This window comes from Moschus berezovskii, chromosome 9 (assembly GCF_049115385.1).
Source record: "Moschus berezovskii isolate FMDL1 chromosome 9, NW_MosBer_1.0, whole genome shotgun sequence".
Classification (NCBI taxonomy): Eukaryota; Metazoa; Chordata; class Mammalia; order Artiodactyla; family Moschidae; genus Moschus; species Moschus berezovskii.
The window spans coordinates 68,863,937-68,882,320 of NC_142468.1; the positions used below are offsets into that span (position 1 = coordinate 68,863,937).

An 18,384-nucleotide genomic window follows, 5' to 3' on the forward strand; every position below is an offset into this window, starting at 1 on the left:
TGACATCACCCTTCTGCTCCACTCCCCACCCAAATGTGGCCTTTCCTTGCCTCTGCCCTCAGGGCTGGGGCAAAAGAGCAAAGGTGTCCCCCACCCTCTTGGGGAATCAGAATATTTCAGGCCAACTGGGCCCCTTGAGGCAGACTTAGAGTGGTCAGATTTTTAGACGCCTGTGGCAGTTAGGGTTGACCCCACCATGTGCTGTAGGAGGCTTTGTGCTTGCATCTGTGCCAAGTTGCTCAGTCGTCTCCGACTCTTTGCGACCCTATAGACTGTAGCTCACCAGGCTCCTCTGTCCATGGGGATTAATGGGCATTCTCCACACAAGAATACTGGAGTGGGTTGCCATGCCCTTCTCCAGGGGATCTTGTATACCCAGGGATTGAACCCGAGTCTCTGCGGCTCCTGAGGCTCTTGCATTGCAGGCAGATTCTTTACTGCTAAGCCACCAGGGAAGCCTAACACATATTGACACAGTCTCAAATCCCACATGAAGACAGGCCCTGGCTTGGGAGAGTTGGGGTGGGGGGGTAGATTCTGGGAAGAGGTTGTTTTCTTATCAGAGAATTATAGCAAATGCCATTAGCTATGAGCACCTGTGCCTTTGGAAAATAAACAGGAGCCCCCTCCCCCCATCCCTCTGGGATGTGGGCAGTCTCTGATGGCACGATGAAGCTGGGGCCCTGATCATTCATAGGAGTAAGGCCTGTCATTGATCAACCTGCATACACGCTGGAGGCAGCTAAGCCTGTGATATCTACATCCCAGGCCAACGTCCCGTCTTCAGCCCTCCAGATGAGCACTCAGCTGCCCACTCTCCTCCGCAACCCCCAGGTAGAACTTCACAGGGATGAGCATCCAGGCCTAAAGGAACTCACTGACCTAGTCAGAGCCAGCACCAAATAGGGCCCACTGGGCAGTTCCCAGCTTTGGTCAATGGCCGCTCACTGGAAGAAGACTTCCTTCTCTCTGCCTCTCAGTCACTTCGGGGCAGCGTCCCTAGGCCTCCAGCCCGGGGCTAAGATGCCCAGGAATGGGGGAGAGGATGCAATCCTGCTTCCTGGAAAGGCTGGGGGCTTCTCAGAAGGACGGGGCAAATATCCACCTTCCTGCTTTCTGTTCTCTGGAAAAACGGCAGGGTGCCCCTGGGAACATGTCATAGTCCTTGGACCCTGGGGGTGCATTAATCTCTGGCCCCCAGGGGTGTGCAGAGGAAGAACTGATGCCCTCTCTCAGGGCTCTGGGCCAGGGAAGGGCACCTGAGTTCCACTCCTGCTGCAGATCTAGGGGGCTGGGGCCAAATTCCCCATCAGCGGCATGCCTCAGTTTCTCCTTTTTCACAAAGAGAAAGGTCCCTACCCCCTTCCCAGTCCCACTGCTGACTCACTGCCAGAGTCCCCTGCTGACTCACCCCGTCCCCTCCCCCCCCCTCCCCCCAGCTCTCTGGATCTCCCAGCCACGTGCCACCAGGCCCAACCCTGCTGAGCTGGTGCAACGTGACTGGATGAGGGGGCTGGTGACACTTGAGGAAGAAAGAAGGGAGCCTGCCGAAAGGGGCAGCTGCAGACAGAGTGACAGACTGCAGACCCCAGCTGCCTCTGGGAGGAAGCCCTTTGCCAGCCTGGGGCCTGCAGTGGGGAAGGCTCAGCAGGTGGGAGGGGAGGGGAGTGCGGAGTTCCTGCCTGCCCCCTGCCTGCCTCAGCTCCATCGCCTGTCAGCCTTCAGCTCCCTAAGCGACAGCTTCTAATTCCGGCTGTTGGTGCCTCTGTGCTCCAAAGCAAAGTCTCGGCTTTTTTTCATCGTTGCTATTTCTTTTCTGCTCAGAACATGCTGAGCCCACAGGGAAGTCAGAGCAAAGGCTTTAGGGCATAAGACCTGGCATCGCCCTCCCCACCCCATCCCACCCCACCTCTACACCATCCTGCCATAGGCCTTGCTGGGCTGGTAGCACTGGAGCAATGGAACTGCTTCTCCCTTAGCGTACCCAGCACAGCATACCCTGACAGGCCAGAGAGAGGCCTTGCTTCAACTCCCCTTCTTCCTTTGAACTCTCTTCATCCACCACAGAGAAAAGGAGGTAAATGAGGCTGGGTGGCCCAGGGAGGAGAGGCATGGCTCTTTGGAACCAGTGCCCCTTCTGTGTTCGAACTGCTTCTCTCCTCCACCTGGGGGTGTCAGGGCCTGGCTTGTCAGGCCGGCCTGCGACACAGACTTCTGGGATACCCCCTCCCTTCGTCCTGGAAACAGAGAAAGAAGAGAGGACAGCAATTTCCTTCATGCTGCAGAAAAGGGAAATTGACTCATGAAGAGAGGAATACCTTTCTTCTGCAGCCTGAGAAAACAGGGAGATGATTCCTGTGTTCTTGCTAGGGTTAGAGAGTCTATTCCTACCCCAGGATGCCCCACACACCCCCTCCCCGCACCCCGGTCTGGGGGTGGGATTGGACTTTCTGCTCTCTAATTGAGCAGCTCTTTCCCTGACACTCTCTAGTTTGCTCTTACTTGCAGCAGGCAGGGCTGGTGTTATAGGCTCTCTTTTGCAGATGAGAGTATTCCGGCCTGGAGCCACACTGCTAGTGAATGCCTTCAAGCTGGGACTTAACTCTGCTGTCAAATACTGTGCCCTTTCTGTGACACCTTGAGAGAAAACCGGCAGATCCCAGAGTAGGGGGATTAAAAAATGCAAAAAGTAAAAGGGGAGGCTTCATGGTGTGTGCAGGCATACAACACATGCTCCCCCCAGGCAAGAGGGGAGTTGGGAGTCCCTGCTCCATGACTGGCCCCGATGCCAGGTGGACATCTCAGAAGCCTGGGAGCTGGAGAGAGGTGAGATGCTTAGGGTGCAGGGCCAGGAGTCCACTTTGCCACTCTGCCATCTGGGCCCACTGGCTTTTCCTAGAGACAAGTCTTCTCCCTGCCCATACCTTTCCCCAGGCAGATTCTGCTGCAAAGCTTCTGGTCACTGCTTTGCCCAGGCTGAGGACAAAGCAGTCCTCAGCCTGGACTTCATTCTTCCTTTATTTTCCTGTCTTTCATATAAAAGGACCCCGTAAAGCAGCCCTCAACACTGTCCCCTAAAGGTGTTTTTCCTGTCTCCATGCCCTGGCATCAGCAACCCCATTGGGATGTCTACCTTGCTTCTTAGCAGCCAGATTCCATCTCGGAAGGCCTATCCTGGGAAGATCCTAGGGTCAGCCCCTGCTCCACAACTCCTTTTTCTCTTTCAGGGACTGTCTCGGTTTTGTATTTTACAGACCTATTCAGCCCCCAGGCCATAAACTCGACTTTTTGTGTCCTGGTCTTGTCTTCCAGCTTGAGAGGGGAGGTCTCTTCCATCCGGGACCAGATTTCCGCCTGTGTATTTCCCACACCTGGGAACACACAATACTGGCTTACTAAAAGTCTCAGTGAATTCTGTAGTGGATTCCTGACTCACTTCTTACTTCACAAATATTCATTCCACCCTACACACCCCCACCCCCAGCAGCTCTTAGGCGCTTGGACTCCCCTCCGCCGAGGCCTGCACACCCCTCCCTCGCTGCCCAGGGTGGAGCAGCGGGCCAGAGGAAGAGAGGGAGTGGAGGTTTTCCCACACTCTGACTCGTGCTCTCTTCCTCTTGGAAGAGGTCAGCTAGTGGTAAAGGTCAGAGTCCTGTGGTCTGGGGGTGGTTTTGTGCTCAAGAGGGAGAAGGGGACCCTGGGGCGAGGCTTGCATGTCCCTTGCTCTTTCCGGGGTAGCGACGGGTCCTGAAGCAGCGGGGAGGCAGTGCCGAGGAGTTGCTAACGCGGCTGCCCCACGCTCGGATCTTAAGACGCCCGCTCCGGTCGCCGCGTCTCCGCTCCGCCAGCGTCTCAGCCGCCGGGGGCGGGCGGGCGCTTTGTCGGGGTTGAAACGTCTGAGATTGGAGAGAGCACTCCCCCTCCCACCCCCGCGCCGAATGAGCGTGTGCGGGAGGAACGATTGTGTGTGCGCGCGTGATTCGCTACACTTCCAGTGGCCGTTCCCAGCCAGACCGAGCGGCCCCAGCCCCGCGCAGCGCAGGTACCCCCTTCCCGGATTTGGGGAGTGATTTACTCCCAGTCCGCCTTTCGCCGCCACCCCCAGCTCGCTTCGGGTCGAGTTCTGCCCTCATGGGGTTCCATTTCCTTCCACCCACACCGCTGGGGGTAGCTCTCTTCTTCCCCGACGGGCTCGGGGTCCCGCCAGTTTCTAAGGAGCCCAGGGAACCAACTCCGGTGGGGGCGGAGGGTGGGGATAGCAGACTGTGACACTGGGATTGGCCGGGTTGGGTGCACATAGCCCCCGGCGAGCAGCCCCCGCCCCGTCCCCGCTGCCGCAGCCCCAGGGAAGCGCGGAGGAGGAGCTGCTCCCCGACATCGTGGCCCACCAAGGGGTGGGTGGCGGTCAGCGGCAGTCTCCCCCGCCGGGTCCGTTTCGGCCCAGACAGCTCAGCCCGCTTCCAGGGCAGCCATTGTCATGGAGACCCCCGAGGCTATAAAACCAGGTATCCAGGCGGGCGGCAGCTCCCGCGCCGCCGAGCCCCCCAAGTAAGGAGCAAGCGCCCTGGCGTGGCCCGGCCCCCGCGAGCGGGGAGGAGGCGGAGGAGCGGCGCCAGCAGATGAGGAGCGGCGCGCCCCGCCAGGGCCAGAGGCAGGCGCGCACGGCGGGCGCCACCGTCTCATCGGGGGAGCGGGGCTGCCCCGGGTGCGGGTGAGTGGCGCGGCTCCCAGCCACAAGGGACTGAGAGGCGCCGGACCCCGGGAAAGCAGCGGGAGAGTCAGGAGGGGCCTGAGTTTTCGGCTCCCGTCGTCTCGTGGCGGGCCAGGCGCGGAGCCCGGAGTAGCAAGCGATCTACACCTTCAGGCGGGAAGCTCAAGAAAGGAGCAGCGAGACACCAGGGTTGCAACCCAGGAGCGGCGGGGCAACTGGGGACCGAGCCGGAACCTCAGGACCCTCGGCTGCAGCCGCCCACGCAAGGAGGGGGCTGTACCGGAGCGCCCCCGAGCCCGGCGGGGCGCGGGAACAGGGGCGCCCCCGCGCGGAGCTGCCGGACCGCCTGGGCGCGGCGGCCGAGGCCATGCTTAAGCCCAAGGACCTGTGCCCCCGAGCGGGTACGCGCACCTTCCTGGAGGCCATGCAGGCGGGGAAAGTGCACCTGGCTCGCTTTGTTCTGGATGCGCTGGACCGTAGCATCATCGACTGCCGGGCGGAGCAGGGCCGCACGCCGCTCATGGTGGCCGTGGGCTTACCAGACCCAGCGCTGCGCGCGCGCTTTGTGCGACTACTGCTGGAGCAGGGTGCGGCAGTGAACCTGCGGGACGAGCGCGGCCGCACGGCGCTCAGCTTGGCGTGCGAGCGCGGCCACCTGGACGCCGTGCAACTGCTGGTGCAGTTCAGCGGCGACCCCGAGGCGGCCGACTCGGCAGGCAACAGCCCGGTGATGTGGGCGGCCGCGTGCGGCCACGGGGCGGTGCTCGAGTTCCTGGTGCGCTCTTTCCGCCGCCTCGGCCTACGCCTCGACCGCACTAATCGCGCCGGCCTCACGGCCCTGCAGCTGGCGGCCGCCCGCGGCCACGGGACCTGTGTGCAGGCCCTCACAGGGCCGTGGGGCCGCGCAGCCGCCGCCGCCGCGGCCCGGGGCTCCAACTCTGACAGCCCCCCTGGCCGTCCAGTCCCCGCGCCCAGCCCGGAGCGCCGACGACCCAGCCCCCGCCGCCTACCGCGGCCTCTCCTGGCGCGCTTTGCCCGAGCGGCGGGCGGCCATGGTCACGGCGGCGAGGCTGGCTCGGGGGGTAAGGGCTTCGGTCGGCACCGGGCACAGGGCTGCGAGCGGCCGGAGCTGGGCCGGAGCATGAGCCTGGCGCTGGGTGCCGTGACCGAGGAGGAGGCGGCGCGACTGCGAGCGGGAGCCCTGATGGCCCTACCGCATTCGCCCCAGTCCTCGGGGGCTGGGCGGTGGCGGTCTCAGGAGGTGCTGGAGGGAGCACCCCCAGCCTTAGTGCAAGCCCCCATTGGTCTTAGCCCCCACCCCGAAGGCGATCCCGGCTCTGGCCGCTTGGGTTTGCGCCGACGCTCCACAGCCCCAGACATCCCCAGCCTGGTCGGGGAGGCATCTGGGCCCGAGAGCGGCCAGGAATTAGAGCCCAATGCTCTGCCACATTCGGTGCCCGGGCCTCAGCCTTGGCAGGGGGGCACGGAGGCCGTGGTGCTGCACGCTCAGCCCTAAACAGCCTGCTTACTCAGGAGGCTGAGTCCTGCTCTCCCCACCTTCCAATCTCTGCTCTACTGGGATTTCTTTTTCCCAGGCCCCTCATTTTCCTGGCAGTTTCTCACCCCCAGAGCCTAGAACTTGTCCCTACTGCTGAGATGAGACCTCACTCCCTCAGCCCTCTCTCTGAAAGGGACCCCTATCTTATTTCTTTTTTGTGCTTGCTGATACTCCCTAAGTCTCACATTCTCTGAAGGCTTGCTTTTCCTGTTGTGAAAGCAAGGAGTAGAAGACTGGATCCATAGGCTACAACCTTTCAGCTGGACTTCCTTCCCTGCTTGCTAAGGTGCAGTCCAGAGGCCTCTGGCTCCTGCAGGGTTTCCTTCCCCTGGGAACGTTTTCTTATACCCTCATCAGCCAGGCAGAGATAAGAGTTGACCTGTAGAACAAAGGCCTAGTCTCCCCGCTCCAACGCCAAAGATGCTGACAATAATGCCCCACACCACCTATATCTCCCTTCCCCTCAAGCGTTGGAGTGTTGGAGAAGCCTTTCTGGACAGGAGGGAAGGAATCTGGAAGTTTAGCTTTTCTGGGGAGAAACTCCTGCCTCAAGACACTGAAAGCAGCTTTTGGAGGTGGCAGGAATGCCAGTTGTCCCTTGAACCAGCAGCTGAGTAATTCTGGCTCCCTCTACCTGATCCAAAGATTCAACTTCATTGACAATGTGGGGTCTTCCGCCCCCCCCCCCGCCCTTGCCCAGCCCAGTTCTGGGCTCTTGAGTGATTTCCTCTCACTTTCAGAGACCTGAAATGAAAAGAACGTAGCCCTTACCCCGTCCCCACCGCCTCCCAGCTCCCCCGTCCCGCACGTGGGTGCTCCCGCAGGGTGGAACGGTTGCGAAGGCTTTGCTTAATTGTATTTCTTCCAATCCTCAAAGAACTCATGTTTTGAATCTTTGTATGTGAAGCAGAAAGCAGCGGGTCTGATCCGAGGCTTAAGAACCTGACAATGTCTCTTTAAATAGAAGCTCCGCGAGGGGGATAATTGACTGAAGTGTTTGCCACGGTAAACGGCTGCGGCGCGAGGGAGTCTGAAGCCCACACGAGCCTCAGGTCCGGGTTTAAATTATATCAAACTGGCGAGAGCTAGAAGGGGGCTGTTAAACGGTTCCTGCTTCTTGCTGGGCCGTTAATGGAGGGCAGGTCAGATGATGGATGCTAGAGGTCGAGACCAAGGACCCCTGCCTCTGCCCCAATGCGTGGAACGCAGGCTCGGCCCAGCTTCAATACTGGGCAGATTAGTGAGTCAGAGGCAACCGTGGAGAGGTGGTTAAAGGCCCTTTCCTGGTCTAGCCCTTGGTCCCCTCCTTCCTCGCCCCCGCCCTCTTCTTTGTGTCAGCCAAGCGGGAGGGTTCCGGAGGGTCCGGCGAACCGCGTGCCCTGCGGCAGCGCCAGCACACGAAGCCGCGCTCCCAGCGGTCGTGGTAGCGGTGCGTGGGGGAGTATTTTGTGAACCCCGGAGGTTGAGTTTGCAGCCCCTTCACCCGCCGGCAGTGGGGTCCTTTCAAGACGTCGATCTGTTCATCTTTGCAGAACGGAGGGGTTCTCGCCAGTAACTAAGGAAACTGCCCAGAGCGAGAATAACCTGTGATGAGAAATTGGGCCCGCGGTGAGGGATGGGTGATCAGAGGCCGGCCTCGTGTAGGTGTCAGACGCTTGCGCAGGGCTTCCACCCTTCCAGGGTCCGCGAGGCCGCCAGGGCCCGGACTCTGGACGTGATCTCTGGTGCCCCCTGGTGGCAACACTGCGCTCTAGTTACCCTCTGGCTCGGAGTTCAGACTTCTGGTTTTGCTTGAAATCACCGCTGTGTACTTCTCCGTTCCTGTGCACTTACCCATGGAATCCTCTTCCTCTTGTAGTATGTTAAATCCGGATACTTGAAGTCATTTCACAGCAGTGAAGTGAGGGACAATGAACAAAAAACTCGCGTGTGGAGTAGCAGGAGCCCAGACCCTTCACTTAGGATCCCAAGATCTTCCAAGATCTGCATGTGGAGAGCTCCTGCTGACTTCTGAGAGACTGGGAGCTTCCAACCGGTCCCTTGTGATTTCTGAACTGTGGGGCCTACTGATTCTGCACTGTTTTCTTCTGATGAGATTTGCTTTCGTTTCTGGGGTGTTTTGCCCTTTCCCCACTCTTCTCTCCCTAAATATCTGCCTCTCCTCAGTCCCACTGTCTGAGTGGTGGGTAAACTGAAAAGTTCTGAAAAAGCGCCTGAAAAGTCAGAGGGAGAGGATCTGGGGTGGGATGGGTTTGGTCATTGGATGAGCCAAGTACAAACTCCTTTTTTTCCTGATCCTTGCTTGCTCACTTATCCTTTTCCAACTGTTTAATTTTTATGAAGTTTTTAATGGTGTAAGAATATAAGTATTTTGGCTTCTTCAAAATACCACATTGAAGATGTGGGTCTGGGTTGCATGTTGTGTTGAAGGTGCTGTCATGTTTTAAGTGTCGCTGACGTGGGGATTTCTGGTTGAAGGTCACCTTAGGCCCTCTTTATTGGGTAAACAACTTCGAGGGCTCCTCTCTGTGGAGTTGCCAAGGGTTTGATGGTTGAAAGTGCTGTTTCTAAAAAACCACAGCAGATCTTTCCTGTCTGAACTAAATTGTGTATTTTGACTGCCTTGCTGTTCTTGCAGACTTCTTACCTGGCCCAGCTCTGTGCAAAACTTTGATGTTTCACCACAATTTGCTCTCCTGAACTTCCTCTCATTGTCAGCCCCAGAGCATTGAGGCTGGGGTCCTCTTGAGCTCACTCTGGTCTAGCAGAGACTTTTCGAAATATTTTGCTTTTCCAATCCTTGTTGCTTTCATCGTTGTGAAGTCACCTGTGCCACTGGAGCTTATATAAGCTCAGAACTGGTCTGTGTGTGAAGCTAAATGACACAATACACATGCTTTGGGAATGACACTGCAGTGGAAGGACTCTTAGGACTCAAAAGAACAGTTAATAAATCCAGTGTTCTTCAGTTAAGAGGACTGGTGTCTTTTTGCCTTGCCAACCACTCCTGACTGTGGGTCCCATTGGGAGGGGGAAGGTCCCGCCTTCTCTTCGCCTCCTTCTCTGTCCAGCCCACTGCGCTGCCTCCTGGAGGTAAGAATCAGGTGCTGCTGAGCTGGTGGGATTGGGACCCTCAGACCAGAGCAGCGGTCTAGGTGGGGTTGCGGTAGGGTGCTGTGGGGAGAAAGTCTGTGGGACTCCTTGCTCCTCCTAGGTAAGAGGTTTCAGTGACCCTGACAGAGAGAGAGGGTAGGCTGAGACCTCAGGAAGGAAGCTCTGGAATCAGTGTCAGAGATAGATGTTTAAAGACCCAGGTCTCTTGATTTCCAGTTGGCCTCTTCACAGCTCCTCACGGTCTCCTTCCCTTCTGAGAACCAAAACAGAGACCGCTTTCTCATTAGAGGCATTTCCAGGCCACTTCCTGTAGACATCTTGAGGAGAGCTGTAGCTGACTTTCCGGGGGTGGGAGATGCAAACGGGGAAAGGGAGATGCTGCTCCAGAAAGTGGTCACTATCCCTGGTGGCTGCCCCAGAGCCCCCGTGGTGGCAGCAAGCACGGCCCATGGCCCTGGCTTTCTGGGTTGAGTTCTTCTCCCCTGGGAAGGAGCCTTGTCTATTTTTCAGCTCATTCGGTCCCAAGGGCCCTTCACTTCCTGTTTCCCTCCTCGGCCCTCATTGCCACCAGAGAACTGGATTTTCTGTGAATCAGAATTACCACTGGGGAACACACGTCAGGGAGGAGGGGGTGCCACCCTGGACACCCACTACAGTGTGTCTAGTTTGAAGACAGCCTGGCTATACTCCCAGAGACAACAGGGAGGCCAGAGGTTTTGAACACTCAGTTTAATTTAAAACAGGCACAAGTGCAAACAAGTCACAAAAGGGAAGATGCTTTTGTTTTTTAAAACTCTGACCCTTAAAAAAAGTTCTTGCATTTTTTTCTTTTTGCCCCAAAGCAGGGCTCTAGGGACAGAGGAATCTAAAAATATTACCTAGTTAGGGTCCGGACACCTGGAGTTCTTCCCTGGGATTCCCTGTCTCACAACAGCCCTGAAGGCTGGGAGGACAAGGAGACAGGTGTATAAGGAGGAGTTAGGGGTGGGAGGTCTGCACAGGTGGGGTGCCCACTCCAGTGACATGATGGCCCCTGGGAGTTGGTTCACCTCCCCCAGACCAGGATTTTGAAATGAACCAGTCCCCCACACATACACAAAAAGGAGCGGGTTCCTGATGACCTGGTTGTTGAGATGAAGCTCACAAAGTCTGTTCTCTCACCATTCTGGTCCCTGGCTCTCAGAATCCACAGTACAGGAGAAAACTGCCAAGCACCTGGGATATGTTTGACAATATAGACCTCTTCATTGGTCAGGGAGAAACCCGGGACTTAAGTGATAGGAACTAGGCAGGTCGCCTTCAGAGCAGAACTTAGTGGGAGAGAAGATGGAGAGGCCTAACCGAAGCCAGTCATGGGTAACCTTCCTCCCCACCAACACGCACACCCTGTAAAGTGAGACCACCTTTACTCTTAGTTGCCTCCTTCCTCTTTCACCCAGAAAATTCCCCTCCCTCACCCATATCCTCCGAGCAGGCTGTTCACACTTGGATGCTGGCTGTGCTAGGGGCGTGTTGTCATCACAGGTGGGTCAGGAAGCCAGTGCAGGTGGAACTGCAACTTCAGGAAGTCAGACACAAAGGGAGGAAGACGGATTTGGGCAATAAACGCCTTCCCTGTGGCCCTCTCAGACCCCAGGGTTTGGAGCTGGAGCTGAGAACAGTGAGCATCCTAGTGAAGACAGGCAGTCTGCCTCTTGGGTGACCTGGGATGCTCGTTTACAACTACCATTATATATATATAAAAAAGAACCACAGCAGCCTCTTCTGCTGTGTTGGCCGCCATGGCCAGAAGCGCTGGTCTCCATGTTTCATAGAAATATCCCTGTGCAAATAACAAAGGGTCATCCCGCAGAAGGGGCCTCCATCATCCCAAAGGCAACTGGGGACTCCTGGGAGGGAGAGTGACCGAGGGGCAGGTCCGGCCTGGCCCAGTGGGCTGAGGGGCAGGAGGGTAGGTTGGGGGCTTCACATTCAATCTTTGGAGAGAATACTGAGAGTGAGGCAGGCAGGCAGGCAGGCCTGTTGGCACGCTGGCGGCCCAGTGTCCCCTGCCTATGGGCACAGGTGGCAGGCGCACTCTGGGGTTGGGCTCAGCAGGTGGAGGTCTGCTTGCGGTAGAGCTGGATCAAGGGCACCAGGCACTCGGGCAGCCCGGTCTGTAGCAGGAAGGGGTGGTCCAGGAGCTCCTGGGCTGTGGCTCTCTCCTGGGGGTCCCGCACCAGCATCCGGTCCAGGAAGTCTCGTAGCACTGGGGAGACCTGTGGAGGCAGGGCAGTGAGAGGAAGCCATAGCTGGTAGCCACTTTGGGGTGACCCATTCTGCCTGGCGCCACCATCACATGAAAGCCTTAAGTTTTCTTGTTTCTTATTTCCTGGTTCCTCCCAGGCTCAGCACTTTTTGGATTATCAGGTAGGTAAGCCTGGCAAGCTACAGTCCATTGGATCACAAAAGAGTAGGACATGACTTAGTGACTAAACAATAGCCAAAGAAAATCAGCATCAGTCCAGGAAAAGTGGCCAGTTCACCTATAGGGGTGCTGTGGAGCAATGGAATTAGGGTACCTGGAGAGCTGGGCTCCCAGTACAGCCCATCTACCATGCTGCTTCTCAAGGCTCTCAGTGTTCAGACTCTGTGGAAAGGTACCAGTGATCCAGTTCTGGGTCTATCCCTGATCCCTTGACAAGTTTTCTCTACAGCTCAGTTTTCTCATCTGTAGAATGGGCTAATGAGAATATCTGCTTGCCTTGTCTTTCACATAGGGCTTTAGTGAAGATTTTTAAAAAAAAAAAGAGGTCAGGGATGAAGAAGTGTTTTGAAAACTAGAAAAGAACAAAGTGAGACCTAAAAAGAAGATTCCTTTGTTGCTAGATGCCTTAGAGTCTAAGTCAAGGGCTTGCTTCGGTTCATTCTGAGAAATATTTTAGGATAAGGAGGAGTCTTAGGCTGTTACAGAAAGCTGCATCCTCTGGGGAATTAGCTAATTAGAACTATCTGCTAGTTTAGGGGTCAGGAGTGCAGGCTCTAAGGACCATTTGTCTCAAAGTACTTCCTGTCTGTCCTCTCATCCAGCGGGGCTACAAAACTATTTTGCCATTTAGGCACACGGCTTCAACCCTCTGGGACATTTCTTACTCTGGCCACCAGATGGCAGTGCCATTTTGCAGCTCTGTGCTAAGCTGGCCACCCCCAGGGGTTACCCACAGGTAAGGACTGGGAGTTTGGGTGGATTTGGCAAAAAAAGGTTCAACAGACATACAGACACACACACACACGTGAACATTGGTTTTAAGCGGAAACTGGCTGAGATGTGGTTAGGATATACACTGACGGGGAGGGCAAGCCAATTCTCTGTGATGGACTGGGAACATGTGCCATGGTATGGCTCCCCAACACATGGGATAGAGGGGGGGTCCTGCTCAGTTAGCTTCTCTAGATTCTTTTCCAGGACATCAGGGTTTCCCACAGCCTTGCTTCTGTTCTCTTCAGCTCCTGTCATTGCCTGCAGGTGGAAACTTGTCAGAGTGACCATAAGAGTTTGTGACTAAGCTCCACACCCAGGTGCAGCTGGGTCTGAGAGCCAGGCTCTGATCCTTGAAGCCTCAGGAAGAACGGGGCCTGCAGGCTCACACCTGTGTGCTGACTGACCTTGTGGGAGTTCTTCAGCTTGGGTGGGGGGCTGTCCCGGAGCCTCTTCATGGCTTGCACTGGGGAGTCACTGAAGTAGGGTGGCTCTCCATCCACCATCTCAATCACCATGATGCCCAGAGACCAGATATCTACCTGCAAGAGGAGAATGTCCCTGACTCCACCGGCCGAAGTCTGGCCCTTGGTAGTGAGCAGCGTGCTGCAGGCGGAGAGAAACAGCTGGTCCCAGGTCTCCCTGGTGAGTTGCTTTCCTTCCTGGCCAACCACCCAGTGCCCTGCTTAAGTGACCACTGGCTGCAGGGTCACAGCTCTCAGCCACTCTCTTAGAAAGGCCATCACACACAGGGAAGCCTGGCCACACCCCGACCTGCCCTTGAGCTTGGGGGAGAGCATCTGGGGGGCCAGCTTGTGGCAGCAAAGTCATAGGCTAGAGAAGAACCATCCAGAAGGGGCCAGTGGACAGGACTGACTAAGCAGGAACCTAAGAACGGGGGCCAATCTTTGGTGGGAAGCTCTGGGGAGGACCACAAATAGAAGAACCATGTGTCTCCAAGCCCCTTCTGGGAGGACTGGGGGCTGGAGAGAGTGGTTACCTCAGTTGCATACAGAGACCTGGAGATCACTTCCGGAGCCATCCAGTACGGGGTTCCCACCAGGGACTTCCTCTTAGGGACATCTTTGCTAATCTGTGCACAGAACCCGAAGTCCGAGAGTTTCACCTGGAGTTAGGGTGAGGGGGAGGAAAGGGAGTGAGAGGTGAGGGAGCCCGGAAGGGGGTGGTGGGTGTGCCAGGGTGGGCAGGGCTTACCCTGCCGTCGAGAGTCAGCAGGATGGAGTCGCTCTTGATGTCCCGGTGGATGACACCCTGGGCATGCAGGTAAGCCAGGGCCTGCAGCACAGCCTCACACACGGTGGCGATCTGCTCCTCATTCAGCCTGGATGGAGAAGGCATGGCCACCAGCAGAAGAGAATGTTAGCTTTGGCAGGGCGGTCGGGCAGAGGGGCTGGGCAGAGTGGGTGCCCCAATACTGGGCCCCATAGCTCCTGGGCCAAGTGTGGGGGAGCCGAGTCAGGTCAGAGCCCTGGGGGAAACGGGTCTGGGCCTAGGTTGGAGACCCAGTGTCTTCCTCACTCCCCTAAGACCCCCAAGTTGGTTTACCCAAGCCGATGGGCGTGGGGAGGATGGCTCAGGACAATGTGACAGGTACCTCAATCATCTGGGACTCAGGATACCTGATAGCCCGGCCAGGCAGTAGTGGGGCAGCCAGTGCCAAGGTCCCGCCCTCCCAGCTGCCCACCTGACTTGGGAGACGATGTCCGTGAGGGCCCCGCCCTGCAGGAACTCCATAAGCACCCACAGCTCCTCGCCCACCAGGTAGCTCTTGTACATCTCCACGACGTTGAGGTGCTGGTAGTCCCGCATGATCACCACCTGAGGGCAGGAGGGGATGCCTGAGTGCCGGCACTCTCCCCAGAGCCCCTGCTCCCGGAGGTCCAGCACTGACCCGCCACAAGCCAGCCACACCCTCTCCTCCCACCTCGTTAAAGAGCAGCTCCCTGCGCTGCTGCTTCCTGAGGTCCATCATCTTGACGGCCACCTGACGGCCAGAGTGCTTCTCCCGGGCCAGGCAGACGATGCCCGTGGAGCCCTCGCCAATCTTCACGTAGCTGTCCAGCAGCAGCCGTGGGTCACCCTGGTCCACCACCATCCTGAGTGCAGCCTTAAACTGCTCATGCGTCACAACGCCTGTGTCCTCGCCAGCCAGGGCGCCCTTGGCCACCGCGGGGTCTTGGGGCAAGTATAGGTTGCTGGTGCTGATCTGGGCATGCCGGGTGCGGGGGGAACCCGCCGGGGAAGACCGGCCTGGAGGAGGGCCAGCGGCTGGGGCCGCGCGGAGGGACTTCTGGGGGCTGCTGGTATCTGAGGCGGTCAGAGGGCTGAAAGGCCCCACGGGCTGGTCAGAGGGCAAGGACTGGGCCTTGGCTACCAGGCTGGGGGGGCCGCCTTTCAGTGCCGGTCTGAAGGAGGAGCTGGGCTATAGAAAGAACAGAAAGAAGGTTGGCTGTAAGAGCACTTGGCGCACCCTTCCCAGGGACGGGGGTGGCTGCTGTGACCTCTGGACAAGTGTAGGGTCAGGCAGGGCATCAGATGAATGTGGGAGGTGCCTCGAGAAAAGATTTTCAAATGGAACTGAAGTCAAACCACAGTCCTGCTTGAGAAGCCAACCCCCAGTGTCCTCAGATGAGCAGAAAAAATAACAGCTGTTTATATCCACTCTGCCCCTCCTGGGAAGACAAAGCCAGGTCCCTGGAGTGTCCTGGGCTGGGTGATGGACAGTCAGCCCCCAGGGAGGCCACCAGGAGGCAATCCCCGCTCTGTGCTGTGGGGCTGCACAGGGAATCTGGGTCAGAGGCGTTCACAGCTGTGTCTCTCCCACCCAAGGGCTCAGGTGGGCAGAAGAGGCCCTGGGCATCGGGTGGGTGGGGGACGCGGCGGCACAGCTGTGACTGACGCCCAGGGCAGGGAAGGAAAGCCCCAGGTGAGGTCTGATAGTCCTGCTCATCCCTGACAATGGGGGTCTGTGTCTGTGCTGTGAGCCCCACAGCCACGTTACCTGGGGCGGGGGGTCCTTGGGTGTCTCCCGGACTGGGGATTTGGTGCGAGAGAGATGTGGAGTCAGGAGCTTTGGGGCTGGGGTGAGAGGGTTTCCTAAGGGCTCCCTGGAGCAGCCCCTCTGGGTGATACATGCAACTCCCATGTATCCCCCAACGAGGAAGAGAGGGCAGTGGGCCCATGTTTCTGATCTCTGGTGGGGAGTGAGAGAGAGAAGGTGGAACCGAGTGCAGACTGGGCCCCCAGTGAGCCCTGCACAACTTCAGCCCCCCTGGCAGCCCCAGCAAGAAAGGGTCCCATCCTTGGGTTTTCCCCAAGAAGCTGGTAAAAGTACAGCACAACACCTCCCAGGGGCACCTGGAGAGAGCCATCCCCCAAAGTGACCTAATGGGAGACACTCGAGGAGCTGCAGAGGAACCTTCCGAGAACATCTCAGAGTCCATCTCATAGACGGTTTGTAGAGGGTGCTGGCCCTCCCTCATCCTCACACCTGAGTCAGTGTCCAGAGAATCCACTCAAGCACTCAGCTTGGGCTGGGCTGCATCAGTCCAGTCTGGGCCTTGGGTCCTACCAGGCTCAGCCAGAGCCTTCTCAACCTCTTCTGCCCCCACCCCAATCCCTAGCCTGGCCTGGCCTAGGGCTGAGCAGGTGCATGATGCCACTGCAGTGGCTGCTCTGCCAGCCCCAGCCCCACGCGCTCACTGGGCATGCTCCAGCCTCCGGCAGGCTGTGCCTGGCTTCAGCTCAGTCCTCAAGGTGAAGGAGCAGGAAAGCCTCCTGGGACTGCTAAGACCACTGCACCCTTGCCTGGGGAGCACGTCTGTACAGTAGGTAGACTGTCCTATGTCCCCACCAGTACTCAACCCTCACCTGCTTTTCCCTAATCTGTTGTGGTGAAGCAGTGGGACCTCCAGCTGAGGGTCGGGAAAGGACACGGATTCTGCTCTTGCTCTGCTCTGACTTGCCATGAATCCTAGGCCAGTCCCCCTCTCTCAGCCCCAGTTGCCTCCGATCTGGGGATCTGGATAAAATACAGAATCCTGGGCCTTGGGAATGGCCTCAGTAGGTTCCGAGAGCAGGGACTCTGCATTTTAATAAGGCCCCGGAGACCCGGGTTCGATCCCTGGGTAAGGAAGATCTCTTAGAGGAGGAAATGGCAACCCACTCCAGTATTCTTGCCTGGAGAATTCCATGAACAGAGAAGCTTGGTCCACGGGTCGCACTGAGTCAGACATGACTGAGCAGCTAACACACTAGCGCTGGGTTCTGCGGTGGGAGGAGCCTCGAACCACAATCTGAGCTGCTCTGTGATTCCATGGCTGCAGGGAGCCCGTGGGAGGGCTGGGACTAGGGGTAGAGGGAGCGTGGCCACCACTGAGGCGGTGGGGCCCCAACCAGGAACAGAGGTACCACGTGCTGTCACCCAGAAGCAGTGCCCAAGGCTTGGTAAAAAGGCTGCCTGCTGGCCAAGGCGGATTTCATATAGAAAATGTGCTCTCTGAGCAGCACTGGTGTGGGGCTAGGTGGAGCTTGGGTACGTGAAAAGCTCCTCAAGTTGCCCTCAACATCATCCTCTCGGCCCCTGACCTCTCTCCACCCTGGATCTCTAAGGAAGGCAGTGAGACAATTTCCCATTCCTTCCAGCCTCTTAGCCTCTTGCATGAGCTCTCTGCTCTGAGGATGCGTGGACACGGGGAGGGTGGGGACAGGCCATGCGGAGGGGCTGAGCAGGGGGCTTCATTCCTCTCTGCCGTCAAGGCCCCCATGGAGACCCTGAGCTCAGGGCCCGAGGTTACAAGGGGCGGATGGAAGCAGTAGATGGACCTGGTGGAGAGGCCAGCACCCATGTGGTCTAGGACACGGGGGTGGTGGGCCAGGCGTGGTCTTCACCTCTGCAGAGTCTGGTCCCAAATGTCCCTTTGTGGACTTTGCTGCCTGTCTCCACAAGGAGGGAGCTTCTACCTCACAGAGCCACCAGAAAGGACCGGGTGAAGCTTGTTAAGCCACTCCAAGAAAGCGAAAGGGCAACAAAACGTGGAATTAATTAAGGACTCTGGATTAATTCTGGAGTTACTTGTGTGACTGAGGCCTCTTGCAGGGCAGGAAGCCACTAGAAAGAAGAGTCGTTCGTGGAGTTACAACACTGCCCCATGTTCCCTTCCCACGCTGTGGTGACAGGGTCGGGCTCTCCAGCTGTGGGCTCAGGAGGCTATTCTGTCAAGGCTGCACAGGCGGAGGCCATCTCATAATATTTAAGAAATAATAAAGCCATTTACAGAGGGCTTACCACTTTAACAAGGGCATTAAGTGCCTTTTCTCATTTAATGCTCATGGCCCTGTGGATTGTTTTATTAAGCCATGGGTAATATTACTATCTACATTTGTAGATGAGGAAATAGGCTCAGAGAGGTTAAGTAACTTGCTTAGAGTCACTCAGTAGGAAGCAGACTTCAGCCCTGGTCAGCCTAACCTCTGACCTCTATGCAGTGGTCTGACTGGGGGTCCTTGGCATATAATGGAGTACATGATACACAGCAGGTATTTAACCCAGGTTTGCTGACTGCTGAGGTCTTTCTGACTTGGCCTTTCTGCCACTAAGTGGGACCACTTCTAAATCCCTCAAGCTCTGTCTTACCTCCTTGGCCTTCCTGTCCCTCCTTGAGGTCCTCTTTTGCTCTTTGGTCAAAGTGAGTGACTGCAGGCCAAGTGGTACAAGAGCTGAGGGCGGTAGTTCTCAAATGG

The 18,384-nt window shown here is 57.3% G+C and overlaps 2 protein-coding genes across 3 annotated transcripts in view; one reads left to right on the forward strand and one right to left on the reverse strand.

Moving 5' to 3' along the window:
- Nucleotides 1-3,578: 3,578 nt before the first annotated feature.
- Nucleotides 3,579-8,843, forward strand: ANKRD63 (ankyrin repeat domain 63). The gene has a single exon (XM_088839799.1). The coding sequence runs from the start codon at nt 5,079-5,081 to the stop codon at nt 6,225-6,227; it is 1,149 nt and encodes a 382-aa protein (XP_088695925.1). The 5' UTR covers nt 3,579-5,078; the 3' UTR covers nt 6,228-8,843.
- A 1,263-nt stretch (nt 8,844-10,106) lies between these two features.
- Nucleotides 10,107-18,384, reverse strand: part of PAK6 (p21 (RAC1) activated kinase 6) — a 36,991-nt gene continuing 28,713 nt past the window's right edge. For both annotated transcript variants that reach the window (XM_055436359.2, XM_055436358.2), the window contains 6 exons: nt 14,567-15,064; nt 14,327-14,460; nt 13,837-13,963; nt 13,622-13,747; nt 13,029-13,163; nt 10,107-11,641 (listed from right to left, as the gene is read on the reverse strand). In XM_055436359.2, the coding sequence (XP_055292334.1) occupies nt 11,474-11,641; nt 13,029-13,163; nt 13,622-13,747; nt 13,837-13,963; nt 14,327-14,460; nt 14,567-15,064 (1,188 nt within the window). In that variant the 3' untranslated portion in view covers nt 10,107-11,473. The remainder of the gene's footprint in view (nt 11,642-13,028; nt 13,164-13,621; nt 13,748-13,836; nt 13,964-14,326; nt 14,461-14,566; nt 15,065-18,384) is intronic.

What these genes read in the sequence shown, in the direction of transcription:
- ANKRD63 (XM_088839799.1), top strand. Translation starts at nt 5,079, where the DNA reads ATGCTTAAGCCCAAGGACCTGTGCCCCCGAGCGGGTACGCGCACCTTC.